The sequence below is a fragment of the Calidris pugnax genome, unplaced genomic scaffold (assembly GCF_001431845.1).
Source record: "Calidris pugnax isolate Ruff unplaced genomic scaffold, ASM143184v1 scaffold133, whole genome shotgun sequence".
Taxonomy (NCBI): Eukaryota; Metazoa; Chordata; class Aves; order Charadriiformes; family Scolopacidae; genus Calidris; species Calidris pugnax.
Window position 1 is genome coordinate 1,760,101 of NW_015090977.1, and position 15,133 is coordinate 1,775,233.

Here is a 15,133-nt window from a genome sequence, read left to right on the forward strand (position 1 = left end):
AGAGCTGTCCTAAAGGATTTCTAGGACAAGCATCACCGGTGCAGCTCATGAAATTCCTCTAGAGCAGTAACCACCATCCACCAAGTTTTAATAAAGACAGTTTGTCCAAGCAAATTTTGTTCCCTAAAAGTGAGCAAACATTATAGGATGCTGAAGGTTCTGTGATTTGGCTGGATCCAGCCAATAGCCCTACATCCCACCATGGCTGTCGGGCCATCCCCTCTCCATTCCTCTCTATCCCCATTTTGGGAAATTGGACACAGTTTGCTGTTTCAGTGCGCTGCTCGACTTTGGATTTTGGCTTTCTCTGCACAACTTCACACGGTTGGTTGCTCTGACCTTAGTGGTTTTGGACTTTCCTCAGCTCTCTAAAGAACACAAAGCAAATGAAGAGACAACATCCAGCCTGGCCACTGCGCTCCCCGGAGCTGCCCAGGGCCCCAGACCAGAGCTGGGCTTCCCAGGCACCGTCTCCCCAAATCCGGGCACAGCAGCATCCCACCACTCACCCCCTTAGAAGGTGAGAGCCCAACAGGTCACCATGGGCGCTGAAGGCCCAGTCCTTCATGCTTCCACGGGAGGACAGATGGGGAAGGGGGCTGCAGGAGCAAGGGCTGCCTTTGGAAACGCTGCTGCACACAGAGTTATTGCTAAATCCAGGGAATTTTCCATGAAACACAAAGATGGGGGAAACCCCACTCAACACAACTCTTCTATTACTGTGTCTGTACACTGAAGTTCAACACTTAACCCTAAATATTTTAAGCATCCCATAGCGCGTGGTGAAAGCACTATCAGTCCCAAAAGTAAGAACTAAGACGAAGCAGACGAGAAGCTTCCAGCTGTGGGTTCCTGGAGAGGGGAGACACGCAGATGACCATGGACTGCCCGGGTGACTGCAGGGCATGGGCTGTACCCAGCGGGGCTAGTGTGGCTCCTCAGCAGGTGCCCAACAAACTGTGGCCACCAAACCACTGGCCAGCACAAGGGTTAACCCAGTCACTGGGTGCAGGATTGCCCCCAGCTGTGAAAACAGGCCAACCCAGCAGGTTGGGGAGAAACTGGAAAGCTGGGAAGGGGCTCCTTATCGGGGAGTGGAGCAACAGGAGGAGGGGTAATGGTTTTAAACTGAAAGAGGGGAGATTTAGATTAGATATTTGAAAAAAATTCTTTATGGTGAGGGTGGTGAGACACTGGCCCAGGTTGCTCAGAGAAGCTGTGGCTGCCCCATCCCTGGAGGGGTTCAAGGCCAGGTTGGATGGTGCTTTGAGCAACCTGCTCTGGTGGGAGGTGTCCCTGCCCATGGGGCACTGGGTGGGCTTTAAGGTCCCTTCCAACCCAAACCATTCTTTGGTGGGAAATGGCGTTTTCCCCCCAGGCCCTGCTGGGAAGGGCTGAAAGTGAGAAGCCCCCCGAGAGTGGAGCCGAGGGTCCCCCCTCTCCCCCGGAGCCGGGTACCGGCCGCACTCACTTGTTGCGGCGCATCCATGCGATGAGGGCTTGCACCTCGGGGACGGGCTCCAGGTCGGGCTCGGCGACCCCGAACTGGTCGGGGAAGCTGCGGTTGAGGTCGCGGCCGTGGCTGTTCTCCCGGCCGCCCGCCGCCCCGCCGCCGCAATCGCCCTCCCGGGCGCGTTCGAAGCCGTCGGGGTTGAGGCTGGGCAGCAGGTAGATGTCGGTGGTGTTGAGCAGGCGGCCGATGCGCTCCTCGCCGCCGGCCCAGCCCCGCACCAGCTCCTGGGCCAGGCGGAGCAGCAGCGGCCGGGCCAGCGGCTCGTCCCCGTGCATGTTCCCCACCAGCTTCACCTGCGGCCGCCCGGGAAGGGCCTCCCCGCCGCTGTCGGGCCCTTCGCCCTCCCGCTCCGGCTCCGGTCCCAGCCCCGCCGTCAGGCGCAGCACCCACAGCGGCCGCCCCTCCACCGACCGGCCGATGCTGAAGAGCCGCGCCAGGCCCGGGGGGGCCGCGGCCGCCAGAGCCCGCAGCGCCTCGCCCAGCTCGGCCGAGTGCAGGTACCGCAGCGCCTCGCCGGGAGCCGCCGCCGCCTCCGCTTTCTTGATGTGGGCAGCGCGGGCCGGGCCCAGCGGCAGCAGCAACGCGCAAAGGAGCGGGAGGAAGAGGAGCCGCCGCCGGCCGGGCCCCCGCGCCGCGCTCGCCATGGCCCCGCCGCACGCCCGGCCTGGCCGCTCCGCCGAACCGCCGGGCAGCGGGAGGAGGCGGCGGCCGCTGGCCCCGCCCAGGGGAGGGCGCTTCTTTCGCCGCTCGCCAATGAGCGACGGGCAGGAGAGGGGAGCCTCTGGGGCGAGGCGGCGAAGGACCAATGAGAGAAGGCAGGGAGCGCCGCGTCACGAGGAAGGGGTGGGGACGCTGGGAGCACTGCGGCGCCCCCTGCCGGCTGCCGCCCGCGCTGCCCCCGGGGCGGCGGGGAGGGAGGAGGCGGCGACAACCGGCTGCGCTCCCCTTCCCGAAGAGGCGATTTTAATTCCTCCCTCGGGAGAAAGCGGCCTTCGGCTTCCCCCGCCCGGTGCCTGCCCTTCCGACGGCCCCGCAGGGCCCGCCGAGCCCGTCCACGGCTCTCACCGGTGCAATAAATAACGAGGAATAACCCCAAACCGAGTTATTGCATACAGGGGGGTAAGACCAGCGCACGGCGATGCTCCTCATACCTCGGAGGGGTGTCACAACACGCTGTTGCAGCAGAATCCCCTCCAAATGATAAATCATAGACTCACAGAATGGATTAAGTTGGGAGAGACGTTAAGGGTCATGGAGTTCCAGTCCCCCTGCCCTGGGCAGGGACACCTCCCACCAGACCAGGTTGCTCAAAGCCCCATCCAACCTGGCCTTCAACATCTCCAGGGATGGGGCATCTACAGCTTCCCTGGGCAACCAGGGCCAGTGTCTCACCACCCTCAGATTAAAGAATTTCTTCCTAATATCTAATCTAAATCTATTTGTCCAATTTGAATCCATTACCCCTCATCCTACCCCTACATAAAAAGTCCCTCTCCAGCTTTCCTGTAACACCCTTCAGATACTGGAAGGGGCTATAAGGCCTCCCCAGAGCCTTCTCTTCTCCAGGCTGAACAACCTCAGCTCTCTCAGCCTGTCTTCATAGGAGAGGTGCTCCAGCCCTCTCATCATCTTCCTGGCCTCCTCTGGACTTGCTCCAAGAGGTCCATGCACTTCTCATGCTGAGAAAGCCAAGAAGAAGAGAAGAGAAGAGAAGAGAAGCGAAGAGAAGAGAAGAGAAGCGAAGAGAAGAGAAGAGAAGCGAAGAGAAGAGAAGAGAAGCGAAGAGAAGAGAAGAGAAGCGAAGAGAAGAGAAGAGAAGCGAAGAGAAGAGAAGAGAAGCGAAGAGAAGAGAAGAGAAGCGAAGAGAAGAGAAGAGAAGCGAAGAGAAGAGAAGAGAAGCGAAGAGAAGAGAAGAGAAGCGAAGAGAAGAGAAGAGAGAAGAGAAGAATAACAATATAATATAATAAAGCCTAAACACAAACGTGGCTGGATGTGGAAGAAGCGGGGTGGCCTCTTGCCTTGGCATGGTGACAAGTTGCAGTCCATGGGGGACACAGTGCCACTGCTGGTGCCTGTCTTCCTGGAGGGAAGCCCACGTGGCCTGTCCCAACTGCACTACCAGCTCAGACCAGACCTCCAGGTGATTAAAGACATTTTAACACCCTTAGACATTTTGTACTGCCCGCTGCTGCATGGTGAGCTGCTGCAGAACTGGGTGTCTGAGAAGATATATAAATAGTACTTCAGGGTTTCCTCCATTCAGATCTTTGCTAATTCCTTCTCTGAGGCGGGTGAGATGAGAAGGAACAACAAGCCAAACAGCTTACTCTGCAAAATGCATTGCAGTCCATAAAACGTTGAGAGTGGCCATCTCTGACAGCAGGTCGTGTGGATTCCTGTTTAACTTTTCAGTAGTATCTCATGTAGACATCTGCTTCCCAGCTCCGGCATTTCCTGTTGGAGACACGTGCTCCGAGTCGAGCACATAAAACTCATTTTCAGGGGAACCATCAGTGGTATGACTCTTTCTTCTCTCTGCATTCCAGGAGCCTCTGTGTGAGAGATCAGATGATGCAAAGCTTTGTTTAAGCCAAGCGTGGTACAACATCTAAAGGGCCCCAAGGAAGAGGAGCGTAAATTGGCTTCTTTTTCTTGGGGCTCATCTGCGCTGCGCAGTCATTAGGAGAGGGACAAGCAGGGAACAGGGATTATCCATCAAAAAGATGCCCCAGATCTAATTAAAGTGGAAAAGACAAAAGACCTTGGTCATCAGGACGTTCTTAAACCGAAAGGGAGAAGGAATTTCAAGAGGGAATTTGGCTGTCTCGGAAGTGATCACCGTAATATAGGTTTAAGCCCTCAGTCTACAGATAAATTGCTCTGGATTTACACAGAGTAACTGAGCTCATTTCCCTTTTTAGCTGATAAAAGCCCAGTTGTCTGGAATTTCAACAAACCAATTGTAAAAGCAGCATGTGGCAGAAGACCGATGACTCATCCACTCCTTTTCTCAGCAGCCAGTAACAACAAAACCTTCTCATTTCCTTGGGACAACCTAAGAGAGCTCTGTCTTCCCAATCCCTGGGTCAACGAGAGGGAAGATTAGAGACCAACCTGCAAAAAGCCACCTCCTCAGCTCTGCCCTGTGCTCCTGCTTCAGTCCAGCACTCGAGAAGGTGGTTCTTCAGGGGCTGTGGCTTCTGCCTTACGAACCTCTCTGCAGTGGTTGTAGCCACAGAGGAGGAGTGAGGTTTCCTCCTGAGGATTGGGCAGCAAATGTTTCCCCGTGAACTGGGAAGATGGAGCAGCTCCATCTCTGCAGATTCCTCGCACAAGGAGCGAGAGATGACGCCACAGCAGGGAAGTTAAAACTGCTAATACCGTTTGGCAGCACTTCACAAGATCAAATCAGCACTCGATTTTCCAGCAGAGCACTGCCAAGAAATCCCACTGGTGATGAAAGTTCCTAGGTAGACAAAAATATCCAAGGTCCAGGCTGGAGAGCAGCCTGCTCAGAATACAGACTTGAAAGAGAAGCAGATCTGGGAATACTGCTGGGGAATGTCCTGTACTGGCCATCAGAGAGCATCTAAATCAGGCAAGAAACAGGCACCCAACTTAGCACCATCCTCAGTCATTTCTGCTTCCCAGAGGAAACAAACCCCCCTTGAAGTCCAGCCCACCAGTGACAAAGGCAGGTTTTCTGCCCAGAAAAAGAACTGAGTCATGGGAACCTGGCAGATAATCTCTGCTACGATACAGTCCGACCCCGTGCCTGAGGCAGGAGACCACCTTGAAAATTGGTTCCATCAGGTAGAAAACGAGTGGATGATGCAAAGATTAACAGCACTAATTCCCCTGGGCGCTGCTAGGTGTGAAAGCTGAAAGCTGCTAACCAGGACTCCCTAGATGGGAAACTACAAGGGACAACATTTAAGTGGAATTTCATACAGATAAGTCACTTTTATCTCCTGCAGGGGACCCATATTGCTAATTTAATGCCAAGTTCTTTTCACGTTTCCTTTTATTTGGGACTATATTTCTTAGAGCAGCTCGGAAAGAGGGGGACCTGTGCTGACTGCTGGTAACCAGCGCGTGGTACCGCACGGCTGCAATTTGGTGGGGCTTTCATGCACAGACCTAAGAGTTTCTACAGTCCCTGGCTGCTCTCTTCACCGCACAGGAAACATTAGCAAGTGCCTCAATGGTCTTAATTAAAGGTTAGACTTGCCCTCCTGGAACGTGGTTCCGTTTCTTGCACTTGCTTCTAAGAGGGAGACTTTAAAAGACCCAGGAGTGATTGTTTAAAGTGATGACTCTAGAGAGATTTTAGAGAGATGAGGTTCTCTAAGCCTAATTTTCTCACACTTCTGAAAGAGAAATATGAGGACAGCAATATCAGTAAAAGCCCGAGATGTGGTTCCCTGTTGCATCACCAGGAGCACAGACTCAACGGGGGACTTCCCACAACGCAGATGAAAAAGAACCATCTCAGAAATGCATCCTCCTCTGAGCCCAAAGGTTTTGGCAGACCTCTCCATGAGCCCATGTCCATTGCTGTAGCTTTCCCCAGGCTTGACTGTCTCTGAGCTTCTGCCCTGGTGATCACAGGGATCTCATCCTGCTTCCAGGGCTCCCAGAAGGTGAATTCCTCCCCCAGACACTCCCCTGCAGGGCTGGCAGCTCCCGTGGGTGGTTATCCAGTAGATGGCATCCACGTCCAACACTTGTGCTGGAGCCTCACCTTCCTGAGGACTTCCCTTGTGCTTTATTTATCTTAGGGTCTGTTTCTTCAGTAATTCCTACTTTTCATTTGAATGAAAGCAATTTATTTTAAAATCATCAAAATATTCACTGATTTAGTGCTCTTTTTGCTATTCTTATTCCTTCCAAAGGATAAAAATCATCTCTCATTCCTCTGGAATTCAATGGGTGTGGGACCTTTTATAGAAGGACCATCAGAAAATAGAATTATTAACGAAATGATGAAAAAAATACTTGAGATCTGTCCATCTTATCAGTGGAAGATATTTGGCTATGGGCCAGGAGGCTCAGAAATCAGGGCACATCACATCTCCATAACCTTAACACTTGGGGAAAAAATAGATTTTGTGGGAGGGAACAGGAGCACTGAGGAAACTCAAGTCACATTCCCTGGCAGCCTCGCTTTCCAGCCCTGATATCTGGCTCGTGGAGGCAGTGGGTTTGGGTGTTACAGTCATTCTCCAACAATGGGAGTGTTGCAAAATACACAGCACCGCATATTAAAAAGGGATTAGGAGCAGGGAACCACAAGGAGTAGGAAGGTTGGAGCAGGCTCTGAGCAGAGCCTCGGGCGCTGTTGCAGAAACATGTTTTCTGGAGCAGGATTACAGCCACGTTACAGGCATTGTTTTGCCCCACAAACCAACCCATAGATACCATCCCCGGGTTCCACACGTCTGTGCAGATCCTGCTGTGCCCTGGACTCCCAGAGAACCTTCAGCCCTCACAAGGCTGCTGAATATAAATTGAATTCTCATCTGACAGTCAACACGCAGGGGATTACACCCTGTGCCCCCTGTCCCTGTAGGCACTGAGGATCACCACGTGGCACCCAAACTGCTGTGAAGTTTGGAGTCGGAGACCCAGTGGAAAAGAAACTTCTGCCCAATCTCTATCATGTTCTAAATCTTCTCTTCTCGGGTTTCTAAGTCTTGGATTACACCCAGGAATAGACTGGCGTTTATTAATTAATTCCTTTGGGGGCTGTTCAGTCTCACGTTAAACAGAGAGGGTCTTATTCTGGGTCTGTCTGTCCACTGTTGCCACCAGGATGACAAGCAGGAACCGGTGCAGTGGATTGCTCTGGCTCCAGCCCATGGTTTGTCTATCCAGCCTTGCCAGTGCCAGATCCAAACTCCTCCAAGGAGAGGGCTAGATCCTTTGCCGTGGAGAGTTATGCAGTATCTGCCCCACTGAAGAGGTTCCTCCCAGTCTGAGTCATTCCTGGCTGCTTTACATTCTGGAACACGAGGTTTACGTCCGTCCTAAACGTAATGGAAAGGTGGATAACGCAACCCACAAAACCCTAGACCTCAGTAATTAGACACCCACAAGATAATTACGCCCTGTATAAAAAGAAAAGTGTTAAAAAGTCATTGCGAAAGTCATTCTTATCAGTTTGAAAATGCTGCCTTTCGGTGCCCGTGGCCAAGTAACACCTTGCTTTTCTCGTCTCTCTTCCTTCAGCAGATCTCAAAGCCCATTACAAAACAGGATGCTGCCACTGCCTTCATTTAAAAAACGTAAACCTGATGAACCTGAGCTCACCTCGCTGCTGTCACACAGACCTGCCACAAACCTGGGACAGAATTCTTCCCAGGTCCCACGTGCTGCTGTGCCTCACACCACGACAAACCCGCCACAGAACAGCCGTTATTTGACAGGTTTTTCTCTTACTGTCATTTCTAGACTAAAAAAAATACCCCCAAAACTCCATGCTTTCATTCTTTACATCCTCCCTTACTCTAAACACCTCCTCCTTCTCCTGGAGTATCACTGCAGTGACCAGAGGGAGCCCAGACCTCCCTGTGCTCTCCTGCCTTTGGCTCACGTCTTGCAGGAGCCTGTGAGCCATTTCCCAGCCCGTTCCTTCCCCCTCCCTCCTCCGTTTCAACCCAGCTTAACACCAAACCACAAAGATCACTTTACTCTTTTGATTGAAATTTGTGCCGGACCGTAGCCAAGATTTAGTCGAATGTTACAAGGACAGGACATAAAACTTCCTAAAAATGGTGGAAGAAGTTCAATTTATTTATAAAAATTTCTTAAACTGAGTTGGAAGGTTAAAAGTGAGTTTAAGGCTGGACAGTAATTTCTAAACCAGCATTTTTTAGAAGGCAGGCTGAGTGCTGTCTCCTTAAGGGACTTAGGTACACATATACTTTTTTAACTGAAAATGATTCCCAGTTAGTTTTAAGGGTAAACCAATGAACACAGAAAAAAGTTATATTAAGAAACACTCAAAGGTGACCCATGTTTGCAATAGCCCCACAAATAAATAATGCTGTGTGCTCTGGTGCTCTCTGTGCACAGCCAGCCACGGAGCAGGAGCCCTGGCTGCCCACCTCCGTGCTGCTGAGGGAGGCCACCACGTCCGTGGGTGACAGAAATGCTGAGGACATACATGTCCCAGGCTCCTCCTGCTTGTGAAATGCACTTTATGGCTCTGTGGAGCCAGTTCCTGACCTTTGTCTGCAGGGACACTGACGGTGGCGAGAACAAGTTCCGGAGGTTGTGAGGATCCCATCCTTTGCAACCACATCACCATCTCCCTGTTGAGGTATAAACAGGCAATTTCAGACACTGTTTTCCCCGTAGCCAAGGGCTTTAGCAGACAAGCAGCCCACGCACCCAGATGTCCCAGCAGTTGGGGGACTCTCACTCTACATCAGGGGGTGCCCCGGGGCTGAGAAACCTGGGGACACACGCCAGTGAGCAGTGTCTCCGCTCTCTCCTCTGCCAACGTGCAGTTCAAAGTCTGAATCGGTCAATTTTCTCATTTTTCAGTCAAAGGAGGACACGGCGACAGAGCTTTGGGCAGGAAGGGGCAAATCGGGGTCTATTCCTGGTCTAGGATAATTTAGGATAAACTTCCTACGGCTTGAAACAGTGTTGTGGAACACCCAGAAGGCTGAGAGGGAAAAGGTATTATTTTTGGCTGAAGGTCTTTATGGCTGGTGCAGGAACTTTCTCATTAGTTACTCATTGCCTCAGCAAGTCTCATAAAACAGAAAGCCCAGCAAATACTTTTCTTCAGTATTCTGGGAGCTCAGAAATCCAGGAATTGAACGAGGCCTTGAACCCATTTTATGGACTCGCTTCTTACCGAGCCACCATAAAATATTAAAATTCAGACCTTATAAATAAGGAAGGGAAAGAGCTGTACATTTCTTAGCAGAAACGGCCTCTCCGGAGACTCTTCCCAAGGTAAGTAGGGTGTTATATGACCCAGAGACGGGTTCCCCTGACAGATGGGAGACAACAAGCTCCTGCAGCAGAGATTAGAGACGTAAAACCCCTCGATTCTGCTCTGAACTGGAAAAGATCCTGCCACAAACCCACTTAGTTTATTCCCTGGCGCCCCTGTCCGTGTCTGTAAGGGCTCTCCCCAGGGTGGCTGATGGCAGCAAGTAATTAACCCCCTGTGAGCCCCGAGCCGAGGCAGCAACGCTGTGACCCTCTCTCCAACAGACCCCAGCTGGGCTCCTCCGAGATGGCACCGAGACGCAGCCTCGCCGTGCCCTGCCAAGTGCCTGTCCTTGCTGTTTGCCTTTTGGCGTGTGTGGCCACAGGTAAGTGACAGAAAAAAACAATCTGTGGTGGCTTTGTCCATCATGCCCACATGTGAAACTGTCCGGGGTTTGGCAGTGCCCGGGGTGATGTGCCACACCAGCATCCCACCAGAATCCCAGCTTCCAGATGTTCTGGAGGTCATCCCAAGGGACTGTCTGAAAACGGGAGAGGAGGAGGGAAGGGAATGGGGAAGCTTCAGCGTTTTCCAACATTATTAGGATGAAGATGTTTTCCCACAGAGGAACAACAGAGGCCACCGTTTTCAAACCTGCTCCAAGAAGTGAAAATTATGGTAGCTCTGGCCACCTGGAAGCAGCAGGGAAGAGACAGGGAGCTTCAGATTTTTTTCTATTCACAGGACTATACTGCCTTGATATTCTGAGCTATATTTTTACTTCATTAATCTATGACACAGGCTACAGTAGCGAGTTTCAGCCCATTACCAAATATTTATTTCCCACACTGGTTCTTTGTTTAATATGCCCTGAGGTTTGTACATTAGACAAACCGCAACTCTTCAACAGCTGGGCTCAGGCTGAGGGGGTACAGCTGAGGGGCTGATTAACTACTTTATACTCTTAAGTGCATTCAGCTCCAACCAAAAACCAGCGTATGAAACCACGAGCACAACACCGGAGGGCACAGATATTCTGCAAGGGTGATTTGCAGCAGGAGGGTGAGCAAGATTAGTGGGATGGGGATGATCTTTTTGCTCTGTGTTTTCCACGGTCACTGCTGGTTTTCAGCCATTTTGTTATTCCGGGTCAGGGCTCTGGTGTTCTTGCAGTCATTTGCAAAAGCCAGACTTTGATTTTAAATAACTGTGGAGGGAGATTTGTGATGAAGAAAACTTCTTGTCTAAAAAACTAAAGTCCCACCTAAAACCAGCTGCTAGACGGAAGCCTGACGCTCTCAGTCCCTCCTCCAAGGTGGAGGGCCTGGAGAAGCTATCTGGGCAGCTTTTGTGGGAAGGGTACAGCTTGGGATGCTTAGTGCCCTCATCCTTCTTCTCGTGCAGGTTTGGAACTGTCTATAAATAACCACGCTGCTGACTTCTCCCTGACTACAATGACCGGCCCTTCCGTCTCCCTCTCCTGCCTGGTGCAGAACAGCAGCCAGGATGAGGAGCTGCTCTGGTACCGAGGAGATGGGCAAGTGGATCTGAAAGATGGGAACAGAGTGAACATCAGTCACATCTGCGTGTCCCCAGTCACTGAGTCCGACAACGGAGTCGCCTTCACGTGCAGGCTGGCACGGGACAAGTCCATCCGGGTGTCCGTGACCCTGGATGTCCAGTGTGAGTTGTGGTGTTTGGGTGTCCATGTGGAATGGCTGGGGTGGGAGGAAATCACGGGCTGAGCACCTGGGTGTCCGGGCACGAGCTGAGGGTGGGGTGTTTTGCACCCTCGTACACTGCCTTCACCAAGAAAAAATGCATTTAGGAGGAGATAACTCGCATGATAAGCCACTCCCTCTCCACGGGGGTGCTTATGGCCTGATCTAATGCCTCTTTTATGGGGAGTGGGTGGGCCCGTGAGTAAGATGTTGTGGATACGTCCCTGCCTCCACCTAGGATCCAAGCCAGGGCAGAGGAGTCACGGGAGTGACTGTCTCTGCCACACATGGCCCTGTTGGTTTCCAGGGATGGTTAAAGGCTGCACAGCAGTGATGTGTTACACCACTGAACGTGGTGCACGAGGGATGTGTAAAAGGGAACTTACTTTGTGTTAAATGGCGAGCAGTGAGCAGCGTTATTAACGAGCTGTTGAACTGCATTACTGTGAACAGTTCCTCCCCAGCTGACTGGAGAAGAGTCCCTCCACATTGAAGAAGAGAAAGATGTCACTATGTCCTGCAATGCCAAATCCAACCCTCAAGGCCAAACAGCTTGGTCAAAGAACAATGTCTCCCTGACCCTAGAGCAAGGCCGTTACCAGCTGTACCAGACCAGCGAGGTCACTCAGCTCTCTATCACAAAAGTACAGAAGTCTGACAACGGGACCTACACCTGCGTGGTGAAATCTGCTCTGGGAGAGGGGAGAAAGGATTTCCACCTGATCGTTGAAGGTAACAAGGCTGCTGCCAAACAATAAGCCTTACAAATAACTCCCCATTCTCTGTTATAATTATAGCAATCCATTTGTATTAAGAAGCGCAAGTGGAATGTGGTAAATTCCCCGCTTTAATTTCAGAGGGCACAGCAACAGCAAGGAGCTCTCCTTGCACCCGTGCCTGGGACCACAGCACCAGGAAGGGCCTTTCCTGCTCTACCTGTTATTCAAAGGCATTTGGCGAGTGTGACCCGAGGCGGGCTCATCCCACGGTCTCACGTCCCACGCTGACAGGGCACATCCACGTGTGGTTTAAAGCACCTTAGGTCTTACTTGAAGCTCCTTACTCCGACCAAAAGAACTGCTTAAGGCAAGAGAGAGTAGCTGTCCTCCAGAAATGACTACAACAGCAAGTGACTACAAGTGGACAATAGGGAGGTGGAGGCCTTGAAGGGGCTGGATGCTCAGGTCTCGGGCAGGTGACACAAAGTGAGGTGACCCACCAGGCACCCATTTCCCACCCACTCTGCGGGCTCCTCACATTTTTTTCTGAGAGTGCAGTCTCAGGGAGGAAAGCATCGTTACCTGTGTCAGTGATACAGCTGGACACCCTTATTCCCACACATAGCAGTGCCTTGGGGATCTTCTTTTTTAGGGACTGACGCTCCAATTCTTCCTTCAGTCTGCTAAAATACAGGCTTGGCCCCTTCCTTTCCAGAGGATTAATCCACACAGTCAGTCTGCGGAGAGCAGAGAGAGCAACAGTGACAATAATGGGAAAAGAAATATGTCTTTCTGCAGTTCTGTGAAATGTTCTGCTTTATATGACTGTACCGATCGGTCACATATTCAACCTCCTCTCCCTTTTGACAGATAAAGCCCCTGTTTTTCCCAAGGAGGCTGTTATTGCTGCTGTTGTGGTGGTTACAGTCACGGTGCTTTTTGGAATTGTGGCTCGAAAAGATAAGATTTTTAAGGTATGGAAAGCTCTAGTTTCTTAGGCAAAAAAAATATATATTGTTTTCCTGCAATGACCTGGGATTTTTAGCCTTTTCTATGCTGCTTTGTAGTGCTGCTTTCCGCTGTTAGACAACTTCTATGCACTACCTCTGCTTAAGGATTACCAGCAGATAAATCAAATATTAGATATCTTAAGGTGGAGGATATTATGCACTTACAAGATATTAGTAAAAATATCCCTATGACCAGGAAATACAAATGATAACAAGATTGTTTCTTTATTTTCAGTGCTTCAAAAAATCGAGTGAAACAGCACTGTAAGTATTTGACTACTGATTTATGCAGCTTCCAAATGAACCACCTTATTTAAGCCTTGGCAGAACCTGGGAAACAAAAGAGCACTCAGTATATGCCCCAGCACCAACACTGAGCTACCCTGCACTTCCTCTCCCAATGGGGAGGTCCCACTGGGCAGAGATGCACAGAACACACAGGACAGACATAGATCCCACCCCAGACACGGCTCCTGCCCTTGCCCCGGCCACCCCAGGGTCCTGACAGTGGGGAACAAACATAACAGCATATCCCCAGCCTGCTGCAAGCTTTCTGGAGCTGAATGCAGCCCAGGTGAATTCAACTCACTTTTTTTTTTTTTCCACAATAGGTCATTTTTCATTTCTTTTCATTTTGCTGCAGGTAAAGACCACAGAAAACATCATTTCATACCCAGAAAACATCATTTCCAGTGATGGAACACAAGCCCTCGTGTGAGATGATGAGATAAAGCACTGAAACAAGTGGTTTTGGGTCAAGTTTATATGGTCTTTTCAAAATATAAGGGGTTCCTTGCGTCATTTGTTCTAACCTACTTCTTAGAGCACCGCCACGTGGCGGGGGCTACCTGAGCTGTTGCCAGACCATGCCCTCTATCCTTAGTGCTAAAAGGTACGTACACGCAGTCAGGCATGTGGGTTGTCGGTTGCTCCATAGAGGAATCCAGAGTGGGTTGCCACGGGTCATGATGTTGATGTAGAAATAAAGTGAGGTGTTGAGCTGGCAGCAGCTCTCTTGGCCCCATCCTACAGTGCCATTCCACAGGGTGTTAGGAGTGGTGGCCACCCAACTGGCCATCCACCATTCCTGGTAACCCTATGGGCATCTCGGCTTCTGGTGGCCCAGGAGAAAGCTGCCTGGTGGTTAGTACTGCTGCTGTGCTCCTGTCTCCCTTGGCTGAGAGATGCATCAGTGATCCACAGTGGAAATTTCAACATGAATGATACAATGAGGAAGAACGGTTTTAAACTGAAAAAAAGAGGAGATTTAGATTAGATATTAAGAAAAACTTCTTTACGATGAGAGTGGTGGGATGCTGGCCCAGGTTGCCCAGAGAAGCTGTGGCTGCCCCATCCCTGGAAGGGTTCAAGACCAGGTTGGAGGGGGCTTTGAGCAACCTGCTCTGGTGGGAGGTGTCCCTGCCCAGGGCAGGGGGTGGCACTGGGTGGGCTTTAAGTTCCCTTCCAACCCAACCCATTCTCTGAATGCTCCAGCACCGCGATGGCAGATCTCCATCCCTCCCCACAACGAATATGCCACTCAAGCAATTTTTTTTTCCTCAAGGTCCTTTCCTCAAGGCTCTTAAGGCCTCACCGTGTCCCGGAACGGTACATTACTAATACTGTCAATAAACACCGAGTGCTGTAAATCAATTAGCGTCCGCCATGCCCAGAGACTCCCCTGGGCGCAGCAACAGGAAGGCTTCCCAACAGGAAGGCTCGACTGACGCTCCCCAGGGCCCGGGGACGGCCGACACCGGGCAACGTCGGTGCCAACCCGTGCTCCCGGCTGCCCGGCCTCCACACCGCCCGCCGCCCCGGTGTAGTGACACGGCGGGATGGCGATGCCCCAATGGCGCCTGAGGTGTGGGGGCCCTGAAGGCACCGGGCTGCCGGGATGGCGGGCGCTGCGGCTCTTTAGGGCTGGGGGAGACCGCCGGGCGGCGCCGCCGAACGTTCTGGAAACGGGGCGTGAGGGGACGGAGCCCCCGCCCAGGCCTCCCGCCGCAACGGCAGCAATCTTGTCCCTCGCGGGGCGCCGTCCGCCTCCCGCCCCCCCCAACCCTCTCCCGCCCCGTCTGGGCCCCTCTTCCTGCTTCCGGTGCCGGGGCTATAAGAGCCGCTTCCGCCGTTAAGCGGCGCTTTCCGTTCCCGGAGCTCGCGCCGCTCGGTGCCATGAACGCCCGCGGTGAGGGGCGGGGCCCCGCCAGTACCGGGGC

General features: G+C 52.0%; 3 protein-coding genes and 1 long non-coding RNA gene across 5 annotated transcripts in view; 2 read left to right on the forward strand and 2 right to left on the reverse strand.

Annotated features, from left to right (window-relative positions):
- Nucleotides 1–2,207, reverse strand: part of CPD (carboxypeptidase D) — a 28,013-nt gene extending 25,806 nt beyond the window's left edge. The window contains exon 1 of the mRNA XM_014953157.1: nucleotides 1,472–2,207. Coding sequence (XP_014808643.1) covers nucleotides 1,472–2,157 — 686 coding nt within the window. The 5' untranslated portion in view covers nucleotides 2,158–2,207. The remainder of the gene's footprint in view (nucleotides 1–1,471) is intronic.
- A 6,130-nt stretch (nucleotides 2,208–8,337) lies between these two features.
- LOC106894452 lies at nucleotides 8,338–14,190 on the reverse strand. Its single transcript, XR_001413261.1, has 3 exons — nucleotides 13,815–14,190; nucleotides 12,487–12,641; nucleotides 8,338–8,829 (listed from the first exon to the last, which is right to left on the reverse strand). It is a non-coding gene; the product is annotated as an uncharacterized LOC106894452 (long non-coding RNA).
- TMIGD1 (transmembrane and immunoglobulin domain containing 1) lies at nucleotides 9,346–13,653 on the forward strand. Of its 2 annotated transcripts, XM_014953099.1 has the most exons (7): nucleotides 9,346–9,484; nucleotides 9,749–9,849; nucleotides 10,869–11,147; nucleotides 11,639–11,917; nucleotides 12,775–12,878; nucleotides 13,150–13,178; nucleotides 13,558–13,653. In XM_014953099.1, exons 2-7 carry the CDS (start codon nucleotides 9,771–9,773, stop codon nucleotides 13,559–13,561), a joined length of 774 nt encoding a protein of 257 aa, XP_014808585.1. In that variant the 5' UTR covers nucleotides 9,346–9,484; nucleotides 9,749–9,770; the 3' UTR covers nucleotides 13,562–13,653. The 2 variants fall into 2 exon arrangements, with proteins under 2 accessions (XP_014808585.1, XP_014808584.1); XM_014953098.1 differs by lacking the exon at nucleotides 13,558–13,653 and having other exon boundaries at nucleotides 13,150–13,182.
- Nucleotides 14,191–14,986: 796 nt separating the features above from the next.
- BLMH (bleomycin hydrolase) overlaps nucleotides 14,987–15,133 on the forward strand; it is an 18,577-nt gene continuing 18,430 nt past the window's right edge. Inside the window, exon 1 of the mRNA XM_014953385.1 lies at nucleotides 14,987–15,102. Within this exon, the coding sequence (XP_014808871.1) occupies nucleotides 15,090–15,102 (13 nt within the window). The 5' untranslated portion in view covers nucleotides 14,987–15,089. The remainder of the gene's footprint in view (nucleotides 15,103–15,133) is intronic.